Source organism: Ammodytes marinus (assembly GCF_949987685.1).
Source record: "Ammodytes marinus genome assembly, chromosome: 20".
In the NCBI taxonomy this organism is placed as follows: Eukaryota; Metazoa; Chordata; class Actinopteri; order Uranoscopiformes; family Ammodytidae; genus Ammodytes; species Ammodytes marinus.
Window position 1 is genome coordinate 24079950 of NC_137224.1, and position 19441 is coordinate 24099390.

General features: G+C 38.9%; 1 protein-coding gene across 1 annotated transcript in view; it reads right to left on the reverse strand.

Moving 5' to 3' along the window:
• jmjd1cb (jumonji domain containing 1Cb) overlaps window positions 1-19441 on the reverse strand; it is a gene marked incomplete at its 5' end in the record, with an annotated part of 158126 nt that overhangs the window by 41103 nt on the left and 97582 nt on the right. Inside the window, one exon of the mRNA XM_080049193.1 lies at window positions 12333-12446. Within this exon, the coding sequence (XP_079905319.1) occupies window positions 12333-12446 (114 nt within the window). The remainder of the gene's footprint in view (window positions 1-12332; window positions 12447-19441) is intronic.

Below are 19441 nucleotides of genomic sequence, written 5' to 3' on the forward strand. Positions count from 1 at the left end.
CGTAAATTTGCAAATCTGCAAAGCCCCAAAATCTAGATGTTGGACAAAAGCAGAGTCAATTTGTTTTTAAATAAAAAAAAAAAACAAGTGTCCAACTGCCTGAAGCCTTTCCGAATCACAGTTTAAATTTGATCAATAACCCATAGAAAATGAATTTTTTACACTGTTTTTTCCAAGGGAATGTCTAGCCGTTTCCTAAAATACCAGCTGGAGACTCCAAAAGGAAACTTTTGGTCCATAGCACATGAAATGTAACTGTGTAAAAAATTTATTTTCTGTGGGTTATTGATCAAATTTGAACTGTGATTAGGAAAGGCTTCAGGCAGTTGTTTTCAAAATTTAAAAACAAATTGACTTTGTTTTCTTCCAACATCTACATTTTGGGGCTTTGCAGATATGCAAATTTACGCATCATTAGTAAGATATTGATGATTTTTCATATTTATTTAAACATTTTGGAAAACACTGTAATACAAAAAGTTTTTGTTTTAATGTCAGTAATCAACTGGCAAAGTTTCATTATGATATCTATAAATTCAAAAAATTTCCCATTAGCCCATCCCCATTCACCCCCATTCACTTAAACAGTGGTTCTGATTTGCTATGTCGGCCCGCTGTAGCTTTCCAGCAGCTTGTTGACAAGGTTGTCCACCCAGGTTGTGATCGTGGAAGGTCCTAGATGTCATTTTTGGTGAACAACCTTTTACAACGCTCCATGTCCATAAAATCACTTTGCCCCCTGGGTATACTATATAGAATATAGAATGTAGTGTTGGATATACTTTGCACTCTTTGGGCCCCTAAGAACCAATGAGGCTATATTTAAAGGTAGGATCCTATGTATGTAAATATTCATCCCTTTATGAACACAGAGTACCTCATCTTCTAATGGCTACGTTCATATCACACGCCATGTCCCAAAGCTCAAATCATCTCAAAGTGCTTTGTAGAACATGACAATGAGTTCACCCTTCACCAGATCTCAATCCCAAAGCCCGTCTATGGGATCTGATGGAATGGGAGGTACAGTATGCACTATGTAGGTATGGGAGGTACAGTATGCACTATGTACGTATGGGAGGTACACTATGCACTATGTAGGTATGGGAGGTACACTATGCACTATGTAGGTATGGGAGGTACAGTATGCACTATGTAGGTATGGGAGGTACACTATGCACTATGTAGGTATGGGAGGTACAGTATGCACTAGTACAGGCCACTACTATGAAGCAGCGATCTGAAGTTCAACGCATCCTGCTTTCCAGCACTGTGTTGAACCCAAGCCACAAAGAATGAAGCCAGAAATCAAGGCCAAAGGGGATTGAACCCGACGCTACCAAGGTACCTAATAAAGAGGCCAGTATATATAGATGAGTGACAAATTTAATTAGTAATCTGAATAAAGTGGAGTGGAGTAATATAAGGAATGCAAAAGCTTTAACACAGGTGTACTGTATGCTACAATCAGGCAATAACTGTCCCATCATGCTAGATCTATTAGACTTTGACATAGGGTTCATTGTTGAGGAACTGATGGCAGGGGCTTCAATCACACAAGGCTGCTCAACTGCCTAGTGTCTCAATAAAAACACTGACTTATGACGCATGCATTTGGAACTATGGGAAAAAGGTCTTTGGTAGGCAATGCTTTAACCCATTGATGCCTGATGCTGCGCGACAGACAGGAGATACAGTACATATTGCATTGCGCAGCATCAGGCATCAATGCTTTAAAGAAGGTATCACAATATGTAGGGTCGAAGTAACCTTTCACCTTTCACCTCCAAAATCTATTTAGTTCACCCTTGAGTCCAAGTGTAAGTTTGTGAAAATTTGACAGGTAGCAGCACTGGTTGTTTTCCACTGCAAATAGTACCTCCTTAACGTGGGCGGGGTCGTCATACAAAGGGGCAGAAAGCCGACTCCGGAGCCAAGTAGCAAAGCAGAAATTACGAGCAGTTGTTGTACTATTAACTGAACCAACTGCCAAAAATATGTATGGAAAATCTTTAAGAAATTTTTTTTGTATCTGTTTGCTAAAAGTAGTAAAATAATATTGTGACGGGCCATTAAAAGGGAGTATTGGTGTCCTGATGTGTGACTCTGCCACGTATCACTTGCTATCATTTCTGTCCCAGGTGGCTAACTAGGCTATATAGCTGCTAGCTGCCCTACATGTCTCCTCTTGTGTCGTGTACACAGTATGTTTAAAGGCCAGGACACACCAGTCCGACACGTTCCGACTACCCAAAAACTGGAGTCGCCGTTTCAGGAAGCTCCAGTCTTTCCGTCGCGGCCCAAAAACACACCGAGACGACTGCTTATTTTCCGTACGTCCCGCGCTTGTAATGTCTCCACAACAGCAGGCGGCGCTAATCTGTATTGTGGCCCGAAAAAATACGAAAGCCGGAAATGATGGGACAGCTCTCTAGAGCATAAACATAGAAATACGTATTTATATTTATGGACCATAAGAGCACAATTTTTAGCAGAGAGTGTCGAGCATGGTGTCGAGCAGTCAACAAGGGTTGATGCATGTGAGTACTTGCAAAACGAAACGAACAAACACATTAAAACGATGGCTAGCTGTTGTTAGCTGTTTGTGCTACCCGCCTCACTTCCGGGCTTCACTGATTCGCTAGCCCTCCACCAATCAAATTGCTCCAAATGAAAGACGGTCGGCCGCCGATTGAACATGCTCAATCGGCGGCCGACAGGCTCAAAACAAGCCCGACGACCTCTACGTCGGCCGACGTCATGGCACACACCAAACAGATTCGTCTTTTTTTTTGACGACGGCGATTATCGGGCTGGTGTGTCCTGGCCTTTAAGTAACATCCCCAACAACCAACACCACGGGGTGAGCTTAGTGAATATATGGACATTTCATTACGTTTTTTCGGATCTGTGATGCAAATCAAATGAATGAGAGCCAGAGAAGGCTGCACGCGGCGAGACAAAATACACTCGAAAAGTCCCGAACAGTTTGGAAGTAAATACAACAGAATGAAGCAATGAAAACTGCTAAAGTAATTCCAATCTTCAAAAGTGGAGACAGACATCAATTCACAAACTATAGACCAATCTCTCTGCTCTCACAATTCTCAAAAATAATTGAAAAATTGTTTGTTACAAGATTAGATAATTTTATAGAGAAGCATCATCTATTGAGCGACCACCAGTACGGTTTCAGAAGCAATATGTCCACCTCAATGGCAGTGATGGAGCTGGTTGAAGGGATATCTACTGCAATAGACAACAGGGAATTTACAGTTGGGGTTTTTATCGACCTAAAGAAGGCTTTCGACACAATTGACCATGGTATACTCTTGGAAAAAATGGAAAGATATGGTGTAAGAGGCATTGCTCATAACTGGCTTAAAAGTTACCTTGATGATAGAGACCAATATGTGCATATGTATAATGTAGACTCTGACTTGCAAAAAGTAACACATGGGGTCCCACAGGGCTCTGTGCTGGGTCCTAAACTTTTTATTATGTACATTAATGATTTATGTGACGTTTCAAAATTACTAAAGTGTGTTTTGTTTGCGGATGACACCAGTTTGCACTGCTCTGGAAAAGACCTTGAGCAGCTCCTGGATGCAGTGGAAAACGAATTAACAATTCTAAAGAAGTGGTTTGACATTAATAAGCTGTCTTTGAACCTAAAAAAAACAAAATTTATCATCTTTGGCAATAAGAAAATTAATGAACAGGCTAAACTTAAGATTAATGATGTTGAAATTGAGCGTGTAAATGAAAATATTTTTTTGGGAACCATAATCGATAATAAACTTAACTGGAAACCACAGATAAATAATATAAAATCAAAAATATCAAAAACCATTGCAATATTGTATAAAATGAAAAATATTTTAAATCAGAACTCACTATATATATTGTATTGCTCCCTCATTCTTCCTTACATCACTTACTGTGTTGAGGTATGGGGTAACGCATATAAAACAAACATCAACCAAATTTTTTTACTGCAAAAAAAAGCCATAAGAATTGTAAATCATGCTAACTATTATGCATCAACAAATCCTCTTTTCATTAAACTCCACGCCTTGAAATTAGAAGATCTAGCTGTCCTTAGAACGGCAGTTGTAATGTACAAGGCACATCACAGAACACTTCCGCACTGCATCCAGGAGCTGTTTGGGGCTAGAGATGGTCACTACCAATTAAGAGGCGCACATATGTTTAGAAGTGCAGGGGCAAGAACGGACACTAAGAGTAGGTGCATTTCCGTTAAAGGCATCAACCTATGGAACCAATTGGACTGTGAACTAAAAACGTGCAACTCTATTAAAAAATTCAAAAGGAATTTCAAAACCAAGGTAATAGAAAGATATAAAGCGTCATTATGACTTTGTTTTTGCTTTGTTTTATTTTTTTCTTTTTTTTGTTGTTTTTCTTTTTTTCGAATTATTATATTGTATTATGTGTTGTGTTATATTATGTTATCTTATCTTATGTTGTATTCATGGTAAATAATGTTTATAGTATATTATATTCATATTTATGGTATATTTATAATATTGTGTCATCTTATGTTAGATTGTATTATGTTATATTGTATCTTATTATATTATATTATGTTCTGTTATGTTATGCTATGTTGTGTAAGCGTAGAAAATGATATATTTTAGAGGTTAAAATATGAATATATATATTATATTTTTAGTGTATTATATTTATAGTATTATATTATATTATATTGAATTATGTCATATTATATCTTGTTGTATTATATTATATTGTGTATTTGCAGAGAGTTATATATTTGTAAACGTTAAAAAAAATATATATATATGTATATATATATAGTATATATACAGTATATGTATTTTTCTTTTATATATATAATTAATAATGGTAAATGAAGGTGTTAATAATGAACTTACTATTATTGTAAAAAGGGTCGGCATAATAAGCCTCGGCTTCAGCCTAGACCTTTTCGGCCATTACTTTTTTTATTTTTTTATTTTTTATTTTTTATTGATCGCATGTGATGTGCTTTGATGGACCGAAATAAATATTTTTACTACTACTACTAAAGCCGGTAGTCTCTGGCCAATCAGGGACTGGCAGTCTGTTGACGTCACCTTTTAGCATCGGCTCAGCTCGCTTGGAACAGAGCGAGGCGATACCAAAAAAGCAGCCACTACCAGGGACCAGGTACCATGTTTTTGCGGTGGAAACGCCAAAAATGTGAGTTGACTCTAGTGTTGTTTTTGGCGGCCTGTTTTAAGTTTAGTTTTAGTCTAGTCTTTGTGTCAAACTGTCATTTTAGTTTTTATTAGTCTTAGTCACGTTTAAACTCTTTTTAGTCTAGTCAAGTTTCAGTTGACTAAAAGTATTGAGCTTTTTAGTCTTCTCTTAGTCAGAATTATCTGGGACTATTTTCGTCTAGTCTTAGTCAACAAAAACTGATGACATTTAAGTCTAGTCTTAGTCAATGACATTTGTATTTTAGTCTTTTTAGTAATGCAATTATATTTAACCCAGTTAATATAGTACAAGTACCTAGTATAGTACAGCCAAAATCTAAATGTTCTTTAAGTCCCCCATTTCACAAGTCAAACAAGGTTATCTTATCTTATTATATTATTTTTACCTTATAGACTCAAGAATACATGCAATTCCAGACACGGAAAACGCTCTGATTGAATTTACATCATATTTATTTGAGCTACCAAACATGTAAGAATGCCGGATTCCTCAACCTGAACAGCAGTCTGGTGGAGCTCGGACAGCTTCTCTTGGTTTTTCAAAATCTCCTGTCTAATGACATACATTTACATAAAATAAATAGGCCTAAATAAAATAGCTTCAAATGACAATGCCAGAAAAAATTGACATTACATTCAAGTTTAATTAAGAGAAAAAAGGTTCTTGAATGCTAGAGCTACAATAACATAATAACAAAGTGCAAATAAAATGTTTGTGTATGACTTGTATTGCTTGTAAACTGAAGTCAGATTTTGTAATACAAGATATAACACAAATGGTTTGAACCATGAGATTGGAAGCACAGACTGCATACAGTGGAATTCGTTGACAGAACTTATTACATGGCACTGTGAAAATGCTATGTAAATCACGGCATTCTACAGGTCTGTTATTTCCAGCAAGACAGACCTCTGTCAAGGGTATAATGACCGTTGCTAAGGACCTACGTCATAATTTTGATGGATAGATGTCCACAAACAGGGCTACTACTCGTTCAGAAAACAATGGAATACTTTTTCGACATGACTCAAGAGAGCAGGGAACTCAGGAGTCATGGTTAATATCCGACAGGAATCCAGTCAAGATGACGTGAGTACGTTTGGCCACATATTGACAGTTAGCCAAACAGTAACTTCAGGCTGCAGCTGGTTAGTCGTTAAAGTTAACCCACCACCGCAGCCATAGACATATTAATGTCTATGGCTTTATTATGTCTATGACCGCAGCTGCATCTTCCATATTGCCGTGAGTGGGGATTGAGGAAGTAACGTCGCCTGCTAACTTCCTGCTATTTCAAAATAAAAGCCAACTCACGTTTGTCTAGTTAAATACTCATGTTAAACTAGTGAAATGCTTTTAATCTGAAGCCGTAGCCTGTTTGCAGCCCCGAGACTCAGGAAACAGAAATATTGCAAAAATAATAATAATGGCGAGACAAAATAGCCTTATAACATTTCGTGTCCTCTCGTTTTTGTCAATGAACATGAAGAGATATTTTAGCAGAGTTTTTGTTTTTGTAAACCAAATTCAGTCCCGTTTTTATTAGTCAACAATAAAGCATTATATATTTGATTATAGTCTTTGTCACATGACCACCATTTACGTAGCGTCTCGTCTCGTTTCTGTCACGTGATAAATGTTCGTTGACGACGATATTTTGTCATACATTTTGTTGACAAAAACAACACTAGTTGAGTCAAGGCGAGTTGAGCTGATACCACGCAGTGGAAAAGCTCCATTAGTGAACTCCAAAATGTATTCAGTTCATCCTTGAGTCAGAGTGGACAAGAATGACCCGGATGGACGCACAACTCCAAAACTAAATGCTGCTTTTCATCTATGTGTTTTCTGTTTGTGGAGTTTGGTCAAACTCTTGAGTCAGCACTAACAGATGATTCTCCACCCCCTGTCCCTCAGCCTCAAAACACACGCCTACAATGCACACACACACACACACGCACAAACACACACGCACAAACACACACACTAAACACACGCACGCACACACAAACTAAACACACGCACGCACGCACACACACACACACACGCGCACGCATGCACACGCACACACACACACACACACACACACACACACACACACACACACAAACACACACAGGGCTGGGTTGGCCCACTAAACAGTGACTTCATTGTACAGTTTATGCCAAACAGATTGTAGCCCCCTCTCCCTCCCTCCTTTCCTCCCTCCCTCCCTCTGGTCTTCCTGTCCAACTGGAATAACAGAGAGGGGAGTGGCTACAGCTTCACTGCTCTGTGTGTGTGAGAGAGAGAAAGAGCCACACTGTTTTCACTGCACTGTGCAGTTAAAAAAGAATAGGCAGCTCTGTGTTGCCATGTGTTATTTAAGAATGGTGGAATCTGTGTGTGTGTGTGTGTGAGACAGAGAGAGAGAGTGTGTAGTGCTCTGCAGTCAGTAGTGCCAGGACAACAGTGAGGCTTCCACTTTCCTTCACTTCAGACAGCTGCAGCTTCACTGCTACGTGGATACTATAAAGTGTACAAGTGAGAGTGTGTGTGTTCTGGGTGTGCAGTCTGGCTACATTTAGTGATTGGGTAGTGTTTGTGTTTTGAAGAGGAGCTCACTATCCAAACATGGACACATCTAAGTATATGAGATATCATTTATAATCTAATGAAATGGTGGACAAGGAGAGACCTTGACCCTTTGGAGGGCGACAGACATACAAGAGTGGCGTATCAAGTTAACTTTATTGTCAATTTCAGCAAGATGTTCCAGAGGAATCTAAAATATATTTCTCTCCATCCCACAGTGCAATAAGTACAAAAGGGTGAAAAGAAAAGTAATATATAGAATGAATACATTCTAAGTAGTGCAAAAACTAAGGCAAAACCAAGCGGTATAGAAAAGTAAAAACACAGAAATGTGTAATATAATAAATATCCACAATCATTGGTGTATCAAGTGTGCAAAGTTTCGCAAGTGGCTGTTGCATTTTGAAAATGATTGTTAATGTTACATATCGCTGCAACTTACTTCTAGAATATGTCATGATCCCGCTTGGGCCCCTTGGCCTTGTGTGTGTTTTCCCTTTCACCCTTGTCTGTGTGCTGGTCTAATTGCAGGGTTGGAGTCAGGTGTGCTGGAGTCAATTACCAACATTCACAGCTGCCTTCAATCATCATCAACTGCTCTACATATACCCGGTTCTACCTTCCAGACACTGCCAGATTGTAGCCTCTGTTTTCACACAGTTAGTTCTCTCTCTTGCTCACCTGTTTTCAGCTTCGCTTTTTGCATTTTTTCCTGGTTAACCCCTGTTTCTCTGCCACAGTTCTCCCGGCCTGACTCCAGCCCTAGCTCTCCAGCACTACTCCTCGGACCCCTCCTGCCTGCCTGCTCTAACCTGCTTCCACTCAGCCCCCTGGACTTGCCCCGTTGCTCTCTCCCTGGACCCCCATGCCAGCCAGTTCCCCTCCCCGGATCACGGTCCTAACACCCTGCTGGTTTTTCCTTAAATAAATCATCTTTTACTTATACTGTCTCCGCGCCTGTGTCCTCCAGACCCAACCGTTACAGTATATTCATTTAAGGATTGCAACTAAGATTGTATTTGGTAGAGGCTTGGTCCTCTAGAGCTAGATCTAGTGATGTAGGATGGGTTCATTCAGTACCCACAGTCACACACAGGTGAAGGGCTCACAATATACAATAACCAGTTCATATCCCGCCAATGTGTCACAGCGCAAACTAAGGCTGAATGAATAATCCTCAATACTTGAAGACCTTCACTTAACTATAAGGTTAAACCTTTTAGGAGCCTTAACGTTCTTCTAGAATCTAGAAAATCAAGCCGTTCATTTAAATACAGTTGTAATGTGAAGTATTAAGATTGTGCATATTGCCACACACGTACCGGGAGGATTTACACACATGGATCACTGTGTGAAGCCATCACAGTCAGAGGTCTTTGTCAAGGCAGAGAGAGTTAGTTTAGGTGTGTTCTATTTAACCCTTAGTGTTGTCCTACTGTCTGCTTATTGCATGAATTGCATCTGACAGTGAGAAAAGAAAAAGGACGGCTTAGAAATGAGTGATTAAATACAGATGCTGTGCCTTTTCGCTGCGGGCAAGAAAACCTTTTAGTTTCGTTTGGGCTCTCCTTTCACTAATCCACACTTTGTATACACACGTTCATTCTCACACATTTAATGTTCAAGTCCACGCACTGGGAAGTGAATTACTAATGGACTAGTATATCTGGTGCCGACTAGTGAAGCAGCACACGTGTAAAGGTTGAACCCACTAGTCATGTGCATCCCTAGTGATGCTAGTACAGCTACAAATAACTAATCCAGGGCAACTTCATGTAAAGCCATTAAGCTCTTACCATAAGAATACAATGTTACATTGTTCATCACATGTTAACATTGTGGAACATTAGTGGAAGCTTATCATGACAGTCTGTCTCGGCTGTTCTTGGTTCAGCCGTGGGTACAGAAGGCGAGGTAGCTCGACTCGCTTCCAAACAATTCCAAGCACTCGCGATTTAAAACAATGATTGTATTTATTTTACAGCTTAAAAAGGAACGAAACTTTCTTCTAAATAAAGGAACATATACTGGCAAACGAATAAATCATTGAAAGCAACGAGTGAACTAAAATAAGCGGTCGAAAGACTTTTTTAACCCACCGCCTCTTTCCCTTGACACTTAGCTTTTCATTTTTTTTTTTCATTTATTTATTACGGCTCACGGCCATAGCACATGGCATGGAGCACACAATTCAACTAAAATCATTACAAAACAAAACAATGGTGTACGGCAAGGACAAACAAAACAAAACAAAACAAAAACATTACTTAAACAATGGCAAAACATTTCTCAAAAAGGCACCTGTTTTAACAATAACCCCTGGCCTACTTGCCCTCAAAAGTGAAATCAATTTGGTCATGGATGGAAAATAAACATAATAATTTGGCAGATACTTTTTTCTAAAATACATTACATCCACATTTTTACACTCAAAAAGTACATGGTATTCATCTCCAACACAATTAGCATCACAAAGGTTGCATATTCTTTGATTTCTTTCCAGCCCTTTGTATCTTCCTGTGACTTTAGGTATGCGGGTGTTATTGGTTCTAAAATTGCAGATGGCCTGTCTGGACTTTTGATTTTCATACAACAGATATTTTTCTAGTTTAAACTCTTGTTTAAATTCTATGTATAAGTCACAGGAAGTCATGCTTGTAAGCTCGCTCTGCCATTTCTGAATGAATTGATCTTTTAACCTCCGCTCAACAGTTCTTTTCAGCCAGTTAATGTTGTTGTATTTTTGTGTTATCCAGATGTATGACAACCCGCAGTCATCCAGTATCTGTTTCACCTGGGATACCCAGGGTGAAGCATACACACTGCTGCTATGCAGGCTGTGTAGCTGATTGTACATGATTTTACTAAGTTTACTGTCTTTACTTTCTAACAGTCTCCCCCAATAACCAATTATTCTTTTTTTAACTGTAACACAGAGTGGGTACCGTCCAAGTTCCCCATACACCATATTACTGCAGGTTGTCATTTTTACTTTTAAGATGTACTTTAGAAATTTGAGATGTAGTTTTTCTAACAGATGTAGTTTTTCAAACCCCCACACTTCACATGCATACAACATAACTGGAGTAACCAACTTGTCAAAAAGGTCCAGAGTGACATCTACAGCAAGCTGAAGCTTTCTGCATTTGTTGAGTAAAGCAAACATTGCGCGCAATGCTTGCTTATGCAGTTCCTCAACAGCAGTTTTAAATGAGCCATTATAACTCATGATGACACCAAGATATCTAAAACAATGTACAGTCTCTAGACTTTGACCGTTGCACACAAACTGTAGTTTACTAGTATCCGCTCTCCTAAATCCAAAAACTGTAACTTTAGTTTTATCGCTATTAACTTTTAGTTTCCATTTCTCACAGAAGTCACACATATGATTTATAGCTTTCTGTAACCCTCTCTTAGTTGTAGACATGATAATAGTATCGTCAGCGTACATCAGTGCCATTAGTTGTATAAAATTGTCTAACACAGCATCATCAAAACAATACACACACCTGGCCTAAGTACCTGAGTGGTGCGTAAAGCCCGCCCACAGACCTCTACAGGTATCAGAAAACAAAGCAGCCTAGGCATAAACAGTATTAATAATATGCTAAACTAATTCAAAATGTAGCTTTCATTTAAAACATTTCTATTTCCATAAACAATAAACATGTCAGACATATGTGAACAGAAAATCAATAGCCTCATAAAAACAGCTATTGATTTTAGCTGTTTTTATGAGCCACTGTAGATTATGTGGCTATACACTGCGACAGTCAGTGTATAGCCACATAATCTACTGCACAGACTCAAAGTCCCCAGACAAGCAGACAACATGGAAACAGTGGATCTGACTTCTGATTGCCTGCAGACAAAATAGAAAAATAAAATAATAATAGAATCTCTCTTGACATCTGAAGTTGGAGCACAAACTGATGAGTGACGGTGAGAGTGTAAAACAGTCAGTCCATGTGTTAGCCTGTGAGTGGGACACAGTGTCCAAGCCAGCACAATGACACAGGCTGTGTTCAACACTGACAAACACTTCACTTAGCTAACCTCATCACACAGCCCAATAACAAAAGGTACATCCCTGTCTATATCTTCCAATTGTGAAGCTACCGTATCTATCATGTGTGTGTATTAATGTGTGTGGATGTGTTACTCATGGATCAGTAGCAAGCAGTCATTGGTAGAACCACTCAAGAAGACCAACAGCTTGACATGTTGGCTTTATTTTCACAGTAAAACCTGCTAGTCAGATCCATAGTGAACACAGTGCCTGACCCTGGCTACTCTTCAGGGCCAACAGCAGTCCATGGCTGCTGCTGAAACATTCTCAATTAGCAAATGAGATCAAGCTACAATGTGTACATCTGCCAACAGACAACAGGTTCATTGTATTTTTTTTAGCCAGCAGAATATTCACATAAACACAACAGGTAAGCTAAGCTAGCTGGCTTCTGGCACACCTCCAAAGATCCCATTCTATTTGCTTTAAAAAGAGTTCTTACCTGGTATGGTTGGTAGGCTGAATGGTCAGACAAGAAGTCCAGCTGTCGGTCTAACAAGAATTCCACAGCTGTTACTTGTGACAGAAGGCTTTTCCCCACCACTGGCTTAAAGGCCTGCACACACAAAACACACAACATGGTTAACAACAGCACCGTAACAATTGGACACACACATTTTAATATCAGTAGAACAGCTCTCTTTCTATTAAGAATCTAATTCATACGTCACATCCTAATAAATGAATGTTAAGTGAGTTAGAATTCTTCATCCTATAATTCATGTGATAACAATACACTTTATAGTCCAGGCAAAATAGTGTTTTTCATAGAATAAATTGTAAAATAATTTTTTTCAGCTCAGATAATTTCTATGAGGTGTCCAGAACAACATACTAAAAGTCCTAAGAAATCCTAGTTGAGGAAATATGTTTAATTCTCATCAATCCGAGATGTGTGCCAATAAGGCGAGACACCACTACATCCCAATAGGGCTATTTTTTCCTTTAGTCCTATCAAAATGAAACTTTACACAATGAAAGTATCCATGAAAATTAAAAAATTTTCTATTACAAGTTTCTTTGAAAATGAATTTGAATATGCAAATGAGCTATACACTAATCGTACATGCCCCCAAAAAAACCAAATAGGCTTAATGTTTTCCTTTACTCCTACCACAATAAAACTTTACATAGTAAAAGTATACTTGAAAAGTAACTTTTTTTGTATTACAAGTTTCTTTTTAAATGAATTTGAATATGCACATGAGCTCCACACTTATTGAATATCCAATCATCCTACTGCCAATGGGTGATGGCAATGCTGCTTTTAGACTGGCCTCTAACCTGAAAAACTGCCTGGTTTACCTGCCAGGGGTATAAGGTGCCTCTCAGGAATTAGATTCCCCCCCAGCTTGTGTGCATTCAGATCAGCATGATGCAACAAGAGTACTAACAAGTCTGTGTCATCACCTACTGAGACTGTATCTTTTGTTCTGGCAGAGGCAATGGCAGTTTGGACAATGAGCACATCTGCATCAAGCTTTGCATGGTTTGTGATACACCATTTTTTGTCTTACAAGTTTCTTTGAAAATTAATTTTAACATTTTTTCATTTCATTTCATTTAACTTTTATTTATCCTCGAGAGACCAATTGAGGGGTGACCCTCAAAAACATGTCAAAAACATGCAAATGAGCTATACACTAATCAAATATAGGCTACCCAAAATATATCCGCATAGGCTTAATTTGAACCTTTACTCCTACCACATTAAAACTTTACACAATGAAAGTCTACATGAAAAGTAAAACATTTGTATTAGAAGTTAATTTATAATGTTCAAGGACAGGGGTCACATCATACTGCAGAGCTTGTGTTGCCACAAACCTCAATGTTGAGGATATGCAGGATTCAGGAGTAGGGATGTCTTCCACAAAACATCCAGCTGTGATGTTTTGTTATCTGCTTTCTAATGTGTATTATGTATTTTAATCTTGCCCCTGTAAAGCACTTTGAATGGCCTTGTGTCTGAATTGTGCTATATAAATTGCCTTGCCTTGCCTTAGAACCAAAGAAAGCAACAAAAACAAGACTGATATGGTGCATTAAGTAGACAAAGGAGTTACTTGGTCCCAAGGTGTGTGACAATCTCCTCTTTCTCCATGCTATTTCAGGCTGTGATTCTACGTCTCGTCTATTTGGCATGGGAAAGGGAATGGCACTAGCCTGGAAATCCAGACCTGCCACTAGGCGCTGGCAAATTAAATGTGCTGCGCCTGTTGGTCTGGACACTCTCCATTGAAGCTCATTAAATATGTCAAGAGATCCTGAGCTACGTTTCAATTGGTTCTATCTGATATGGGCGGGCCAGAGCCCTATGTATGCGGCTCTGGGGCGGACGTAACCAGATGACGACAGTGCGCTGTCGTCATCTGGTTACGTCTGGTTACGTCCGTATGTTGTCTGAGTTTGAGACTGCTTTGGCCTCGACCCTTTACGATTTGGAAGACGGCACTCAAATCTTTCATTAGCAAGTAAGATGAATGTTCTGTTTTGCCGACCGACCACGGCAAAAGTTAAATTGAACAGTTAATCCCGCTGTTCGCTAAACGAACAGGGCTTAATACGTCACATTGTTCATGGCTCTGATTGGTTGTAGTGCTATCAAATTGTGTGCAGTGGCATTTGAAGAGACAAATCTAATTCATGAGAGGCACCTGATACCCCTGGCAGGTAAGCCAGGCAGTTTTTCAGGTTAGAGGCCAGTCTAAAAGCAGCATTGCCATCACCCATTGGCAGTAGGATGATAGGATATTCAATACGTGTGGAGCTCATGCATATTCAAATTCATTTAAAAAGAAACTTGTAATACAAAAAGGGTTACTTTTAAAGTATACTTTTACTATGTAAAGTTTTATTGTGGTAGGAGTAAAGGAAAAAATTAAGCCTATTTGGGTTTATTTTGGGCATATACGATTAGTGTATAGCTCATTTGCATATTAAAATAAATTTTCAAAGAAACTTGTAATACATTTTTTTTTCTTGGATACTTTCATTGTGTAAAGTTTAATTTTGATAGGACTAAGGGAAAAAAATAGCCCTATTGGGATTTATTGGTGTCTCGCCTTATTGGCACACATCTCGGATTGATGAGAATTAAACATATTTCCTCAACTAGGATGTCTTAGGACTTTTAGTATGTTGTTCTGGACACCTCATAGAAATTATCTGAGCTGAAAAAAATTATTTTACAATTTATTCTATTTTTGGTCTTTTTTTGCCTGGCCTATATAGCAAAATACTATAAACCAAATGTTAATAGACAGAGGAAACAGATAAAGGAAGAGAGATGAATAACTGGATGAAAGATATTAGTGAAAGGAAAAGCAAAAGATGAGCCATGATAAAGCCAGGCAGAGAGGAGAGACAGAGCCACAGTCATGAATACATTAATGAGTAGAGGAAGTCTGACAGTTCAAAGGCACTACACCACACTTTGATTTAGCCTTTTACACACACACACACACACACACACACACACACACACACACACACACACACACACACACACACACACACACACACACACACACACACACACACACACACACACACACACACACACACACACACACACACACACACACACACACACACACTGGTGATGGCTGTCAGCCTGCGGCCTGAGTTCAGCTGTTACTGCACATACAACAGAGACAAAGCAGCACTGGCTTTCCCCATTTCCTCTTCATATTTATTAGAGCTTTTCCACTACATGGTATCTACTCTACTCTACCCTACTCTACTATGTACAGCCTCTGTATCTACTTTCTTTGCCCCTACTCTGTCGGGTTGAAGGAGTTTTTTCAAGGCAGTCGAAGGTACAACACTTTTTACAGTCTATGATGTGGACCAGTGACGGGTTAATACGCTGAGGTAGGCTATGCCTAATTATATTAGGCAAGTTGTATTTTTGAGGATTAATTTTATTATTGAACAACAGTGCTCTCGGTCAATCCAAAATGTTAAAGAACCTAAACCTGAATGTTTACGAAAGTAGAAGTGAGGTTTTGTCTTTCTTAAGAGAATATATATATGTTTTGCTATTATTAGGCAACTATTAGTATGCAGAATTATTCTGCAACTAAATAAAAAAACTAAAATTTTCCCATCTCACTTGTTTATTTTCATCTGTTAAAGTGAGAATAATAAAACAACTCAAAATGTCAAAATTGTCAAAAAAAAAAACAGTGACCAATATAGCCACCCTTCTTTTCAATAACTGTCACAAGCCTTCCATTCATGGAGTCTGTCAGTTTCTTGATCTGTTGACGATCAACTTTTTGTGCAGCAGCAACCACAGCCTCCCAGACACTGGTCCAACTAGCTCATATTTAAAGGCAACTATTAGTATATTTAAAGATGAGCTAGTTGGACCTTTTCGGGTTGAAGATGGCCTCAAAATCAACTCCCAAACCTACTGCCAGTTTCTAGAAGATACTTTCTTCAAGCAGTGGTACAGGAAAAAGTCTGCATCTTTCAAGAAGACCATGATTTTTATGCAGGACAATGCTCCATCACATGTATCGAAGTACTTAATTGCATGGCTAGCCAGTAAAGGCCTTAAGGATGAAAAAATAATGACATGACCCCCTTCCTCACCTGACCTAAACCCTATTGAGAACCTGTGGGCCCTGCTTAAACTGGATATTTACTCTGAAGGAAATCAGTACACCTCTCGGAACAGTGTCTGGGAGGCTGTGGTTGCTGCTGCACAAAAAGTTGATCGTCAACAGATCAAGAAACTGACAGACTCCATGAATGGAAGGCTTGTGACAGTTATTGAAAAGAAGGGTGGCTATATTGGTCACAATTATTATTTTTTTGACATTGGAAATTTTTATTTGTACATTTTTAGTTGTTTTATTATTCTCACTTTAACAGATGAAAATAAACAAGTGAGATTTTTTGTTTTTTTATTTAGTTGCAGAATAATTCTGCATACTAATAGTTGCCTAATAATAGCAAAACATATATATATTTTCATAAGAAAGACAAAATCTCACCTTTACTTTCGTAAACATTCAGGTTTAGGTTCTTTAACATTTTGGATTGACCGAGAGCACTGTAGTTCAATAATAAAATTAATCCTCAAAAATACAACTTGCCTAATAATTGTGCACGCAGTGTAGAGCTCTCTTTAATGAAATTGGTTTCTGCTCTGATGCTCATTCATACGGTACTAGATCTGCAACAGCAGGACAAGTTGTGCTCCCACACTGTAGGAGGAATGCAATGAGGAGGACATCCTTCTATAGATCCATGTCTTTGTGGAATGTACTCCCTTCACATATTCGTGTTATACCGGTGAAGAGGGAAATCAAATCCTATTTTATTTATGTTAAATATGAACTCGGGACTCTGACTTGGCTTGGCACTCTATGTGTTGTGTTTTAATGTGGGTGTTTGCGCGCTCTGAGGCGCCCAGATGCCCATTTATTTGTTTGTTTGCACCTGTTGTTATGTCTTTGTAGTCTTGTCACTGTACTTTTACTGTATTTGAATGAATGTGATGATTTGTTGTTTGTGTGTTCAGATTGTAATTGGACCCCAGGAAGACTAGTCTGCTGCTCCTGCATCAACTAATGGGGATCCACAATAAACAATAAACAATAACCATTATTTTCAGTTCCCCCGGGCAAGCGGTATGCTACTATCTTGTAATGGAAAAGAACCTCCAGAAGAGGACCTAGTCCCAAAAGCAAGTAGAGTAGAGCCGGTACAATGTAATAGAAGAGCAACATATGTGTACTACTTAAGTGAAAGTAGTGCAGTCAAACTATTTACATTATGCATATATTCCTAATTCTGGAGAGGTCCTTTCAAGGTTTTCTCTACTAGGCTACCACCTATTTTAGTAGAAAATCAGGTAACTTATTATGAGGCAAACACAGCTAGAGGAGAGAGCCACAGCGGGAGGTAAGTTCATGTTTGTGTGTAGCAGCGGTTGCTGTTGCTGTGATTTATGCTAACATAACAAGGTCAGTCTGATGAGACGAGATAAGAGGTGAGAAACATGGCCCCTGTAAACCTCACTCACTCACTCAGCAAGCAAAAACATTATAGTGTGTGCGTGTGTGTGTGTGTGTGAACGCGTGTGCGTGTGTGCGAGCGAGCGAGTGAGTGGAGGAGAGAGTGTGTTAGAGAGAGAGAGAGAGAGAGAGAGAGAGAGAGAGAGAGAGAGAGAGAGAGAGAGAGAGAGAGAGAGAGAGAGAGAGAGAGAGATAGAGAGAGAGAGAGAGAGAGAGAGCTCTATTTCTGTCTATCAATATCACATTTCAACAGCATGCAGCCGGCAGCACAGGCAACATTACTGGACATTACTTGGAAGGGATTTTGATTTATTCAAAAGTGCAAATGTCACTTTTGCGTTTTAACCATAGATAGTATAATAATTGGTTTTAACCAATGAACATTATTTTTAAAGACCATGAGAACCCCCCTGACCCTAACCCATTAAGGAAGATAGAATATTGTTATATATGACACATCGGTTATGCATCTACCTGCATGATTCTAACATCAGTGTTTCCCCCAGCGCGGCGGCCGCCTTAACAACACCAGCCCCCCGCCCCGACCAAAGGAATAATAATAACATTTTAATTTCGTATTTTTAGTGCTGCACAATTAAGGTCCTAGCCAGCGTGATGTGCTTGTGCATGGTCATAATTGCGTGAAAGGCCGCGATTTGCGGTAAGTAAATGTGCATGTGTCTTAAAGCGTTTCTCAGCTGCTCTGTGTGTGTGTGTGTGTGTGTGTGTGTGTGTGTTCTCCGCAAACACTGAACTGGTGGAGAAAATAAACGCAGCGCTGTTGTATGGGGATATTTAGGACAGTTAAAGACTCCACATCACCGTGGCAACACAACCTATCTATCAGCTCATACAGCGCAGAGAAAAGTCTGATGAACGCATGAGAGTGATGGACCAGGCAAGTACCACACTGTTACTGTCTTTGACCTTTGGAGAAATGTATTTACAGTAGTCATTTTAAGGGGAAAACACATTGTATCTATTATTTCAACTATTGAGTTATTTGTAAAACAACATGCTCGTGTAAGGCTACAAGATTGATTTTCTGAATTTTCAATGTGGCTTTATTTTTTATGTTTTAAATTGGGAAATACATGTTCCAAAACGACCAATCACCTCTGTATTGAAAAATGAATTAAGCAAGTAGGCTAATAATGACCATACATTTGCACTTTGATGTGCATACAAATGTTAAGTGTTTGGTCCGTTATTTGTATCAAGTGTGTCTGCATATTATTGCATCAAAACAGTAGAAGTTGCACTATTCTTTAATTGTATTTTGTACTGTCTGTATGTTTACACCTGCACATAGCAAACAAAATTGCACAACTGTAAGGTCAGTGTCTGTTGTATTTTTGTATTCAAATAAACAATTGCTTATTTCTTTAATCCGTATTGGCATCTTTGAACAAAATACCCCCAACATTTTCGCCGTGGCAGCGACCACCTTGACTGAGACATTTCCTGGGAGAAACACTGAACATTATCCATGTTTCTAATTCTCCATGGTTTGTCTTTA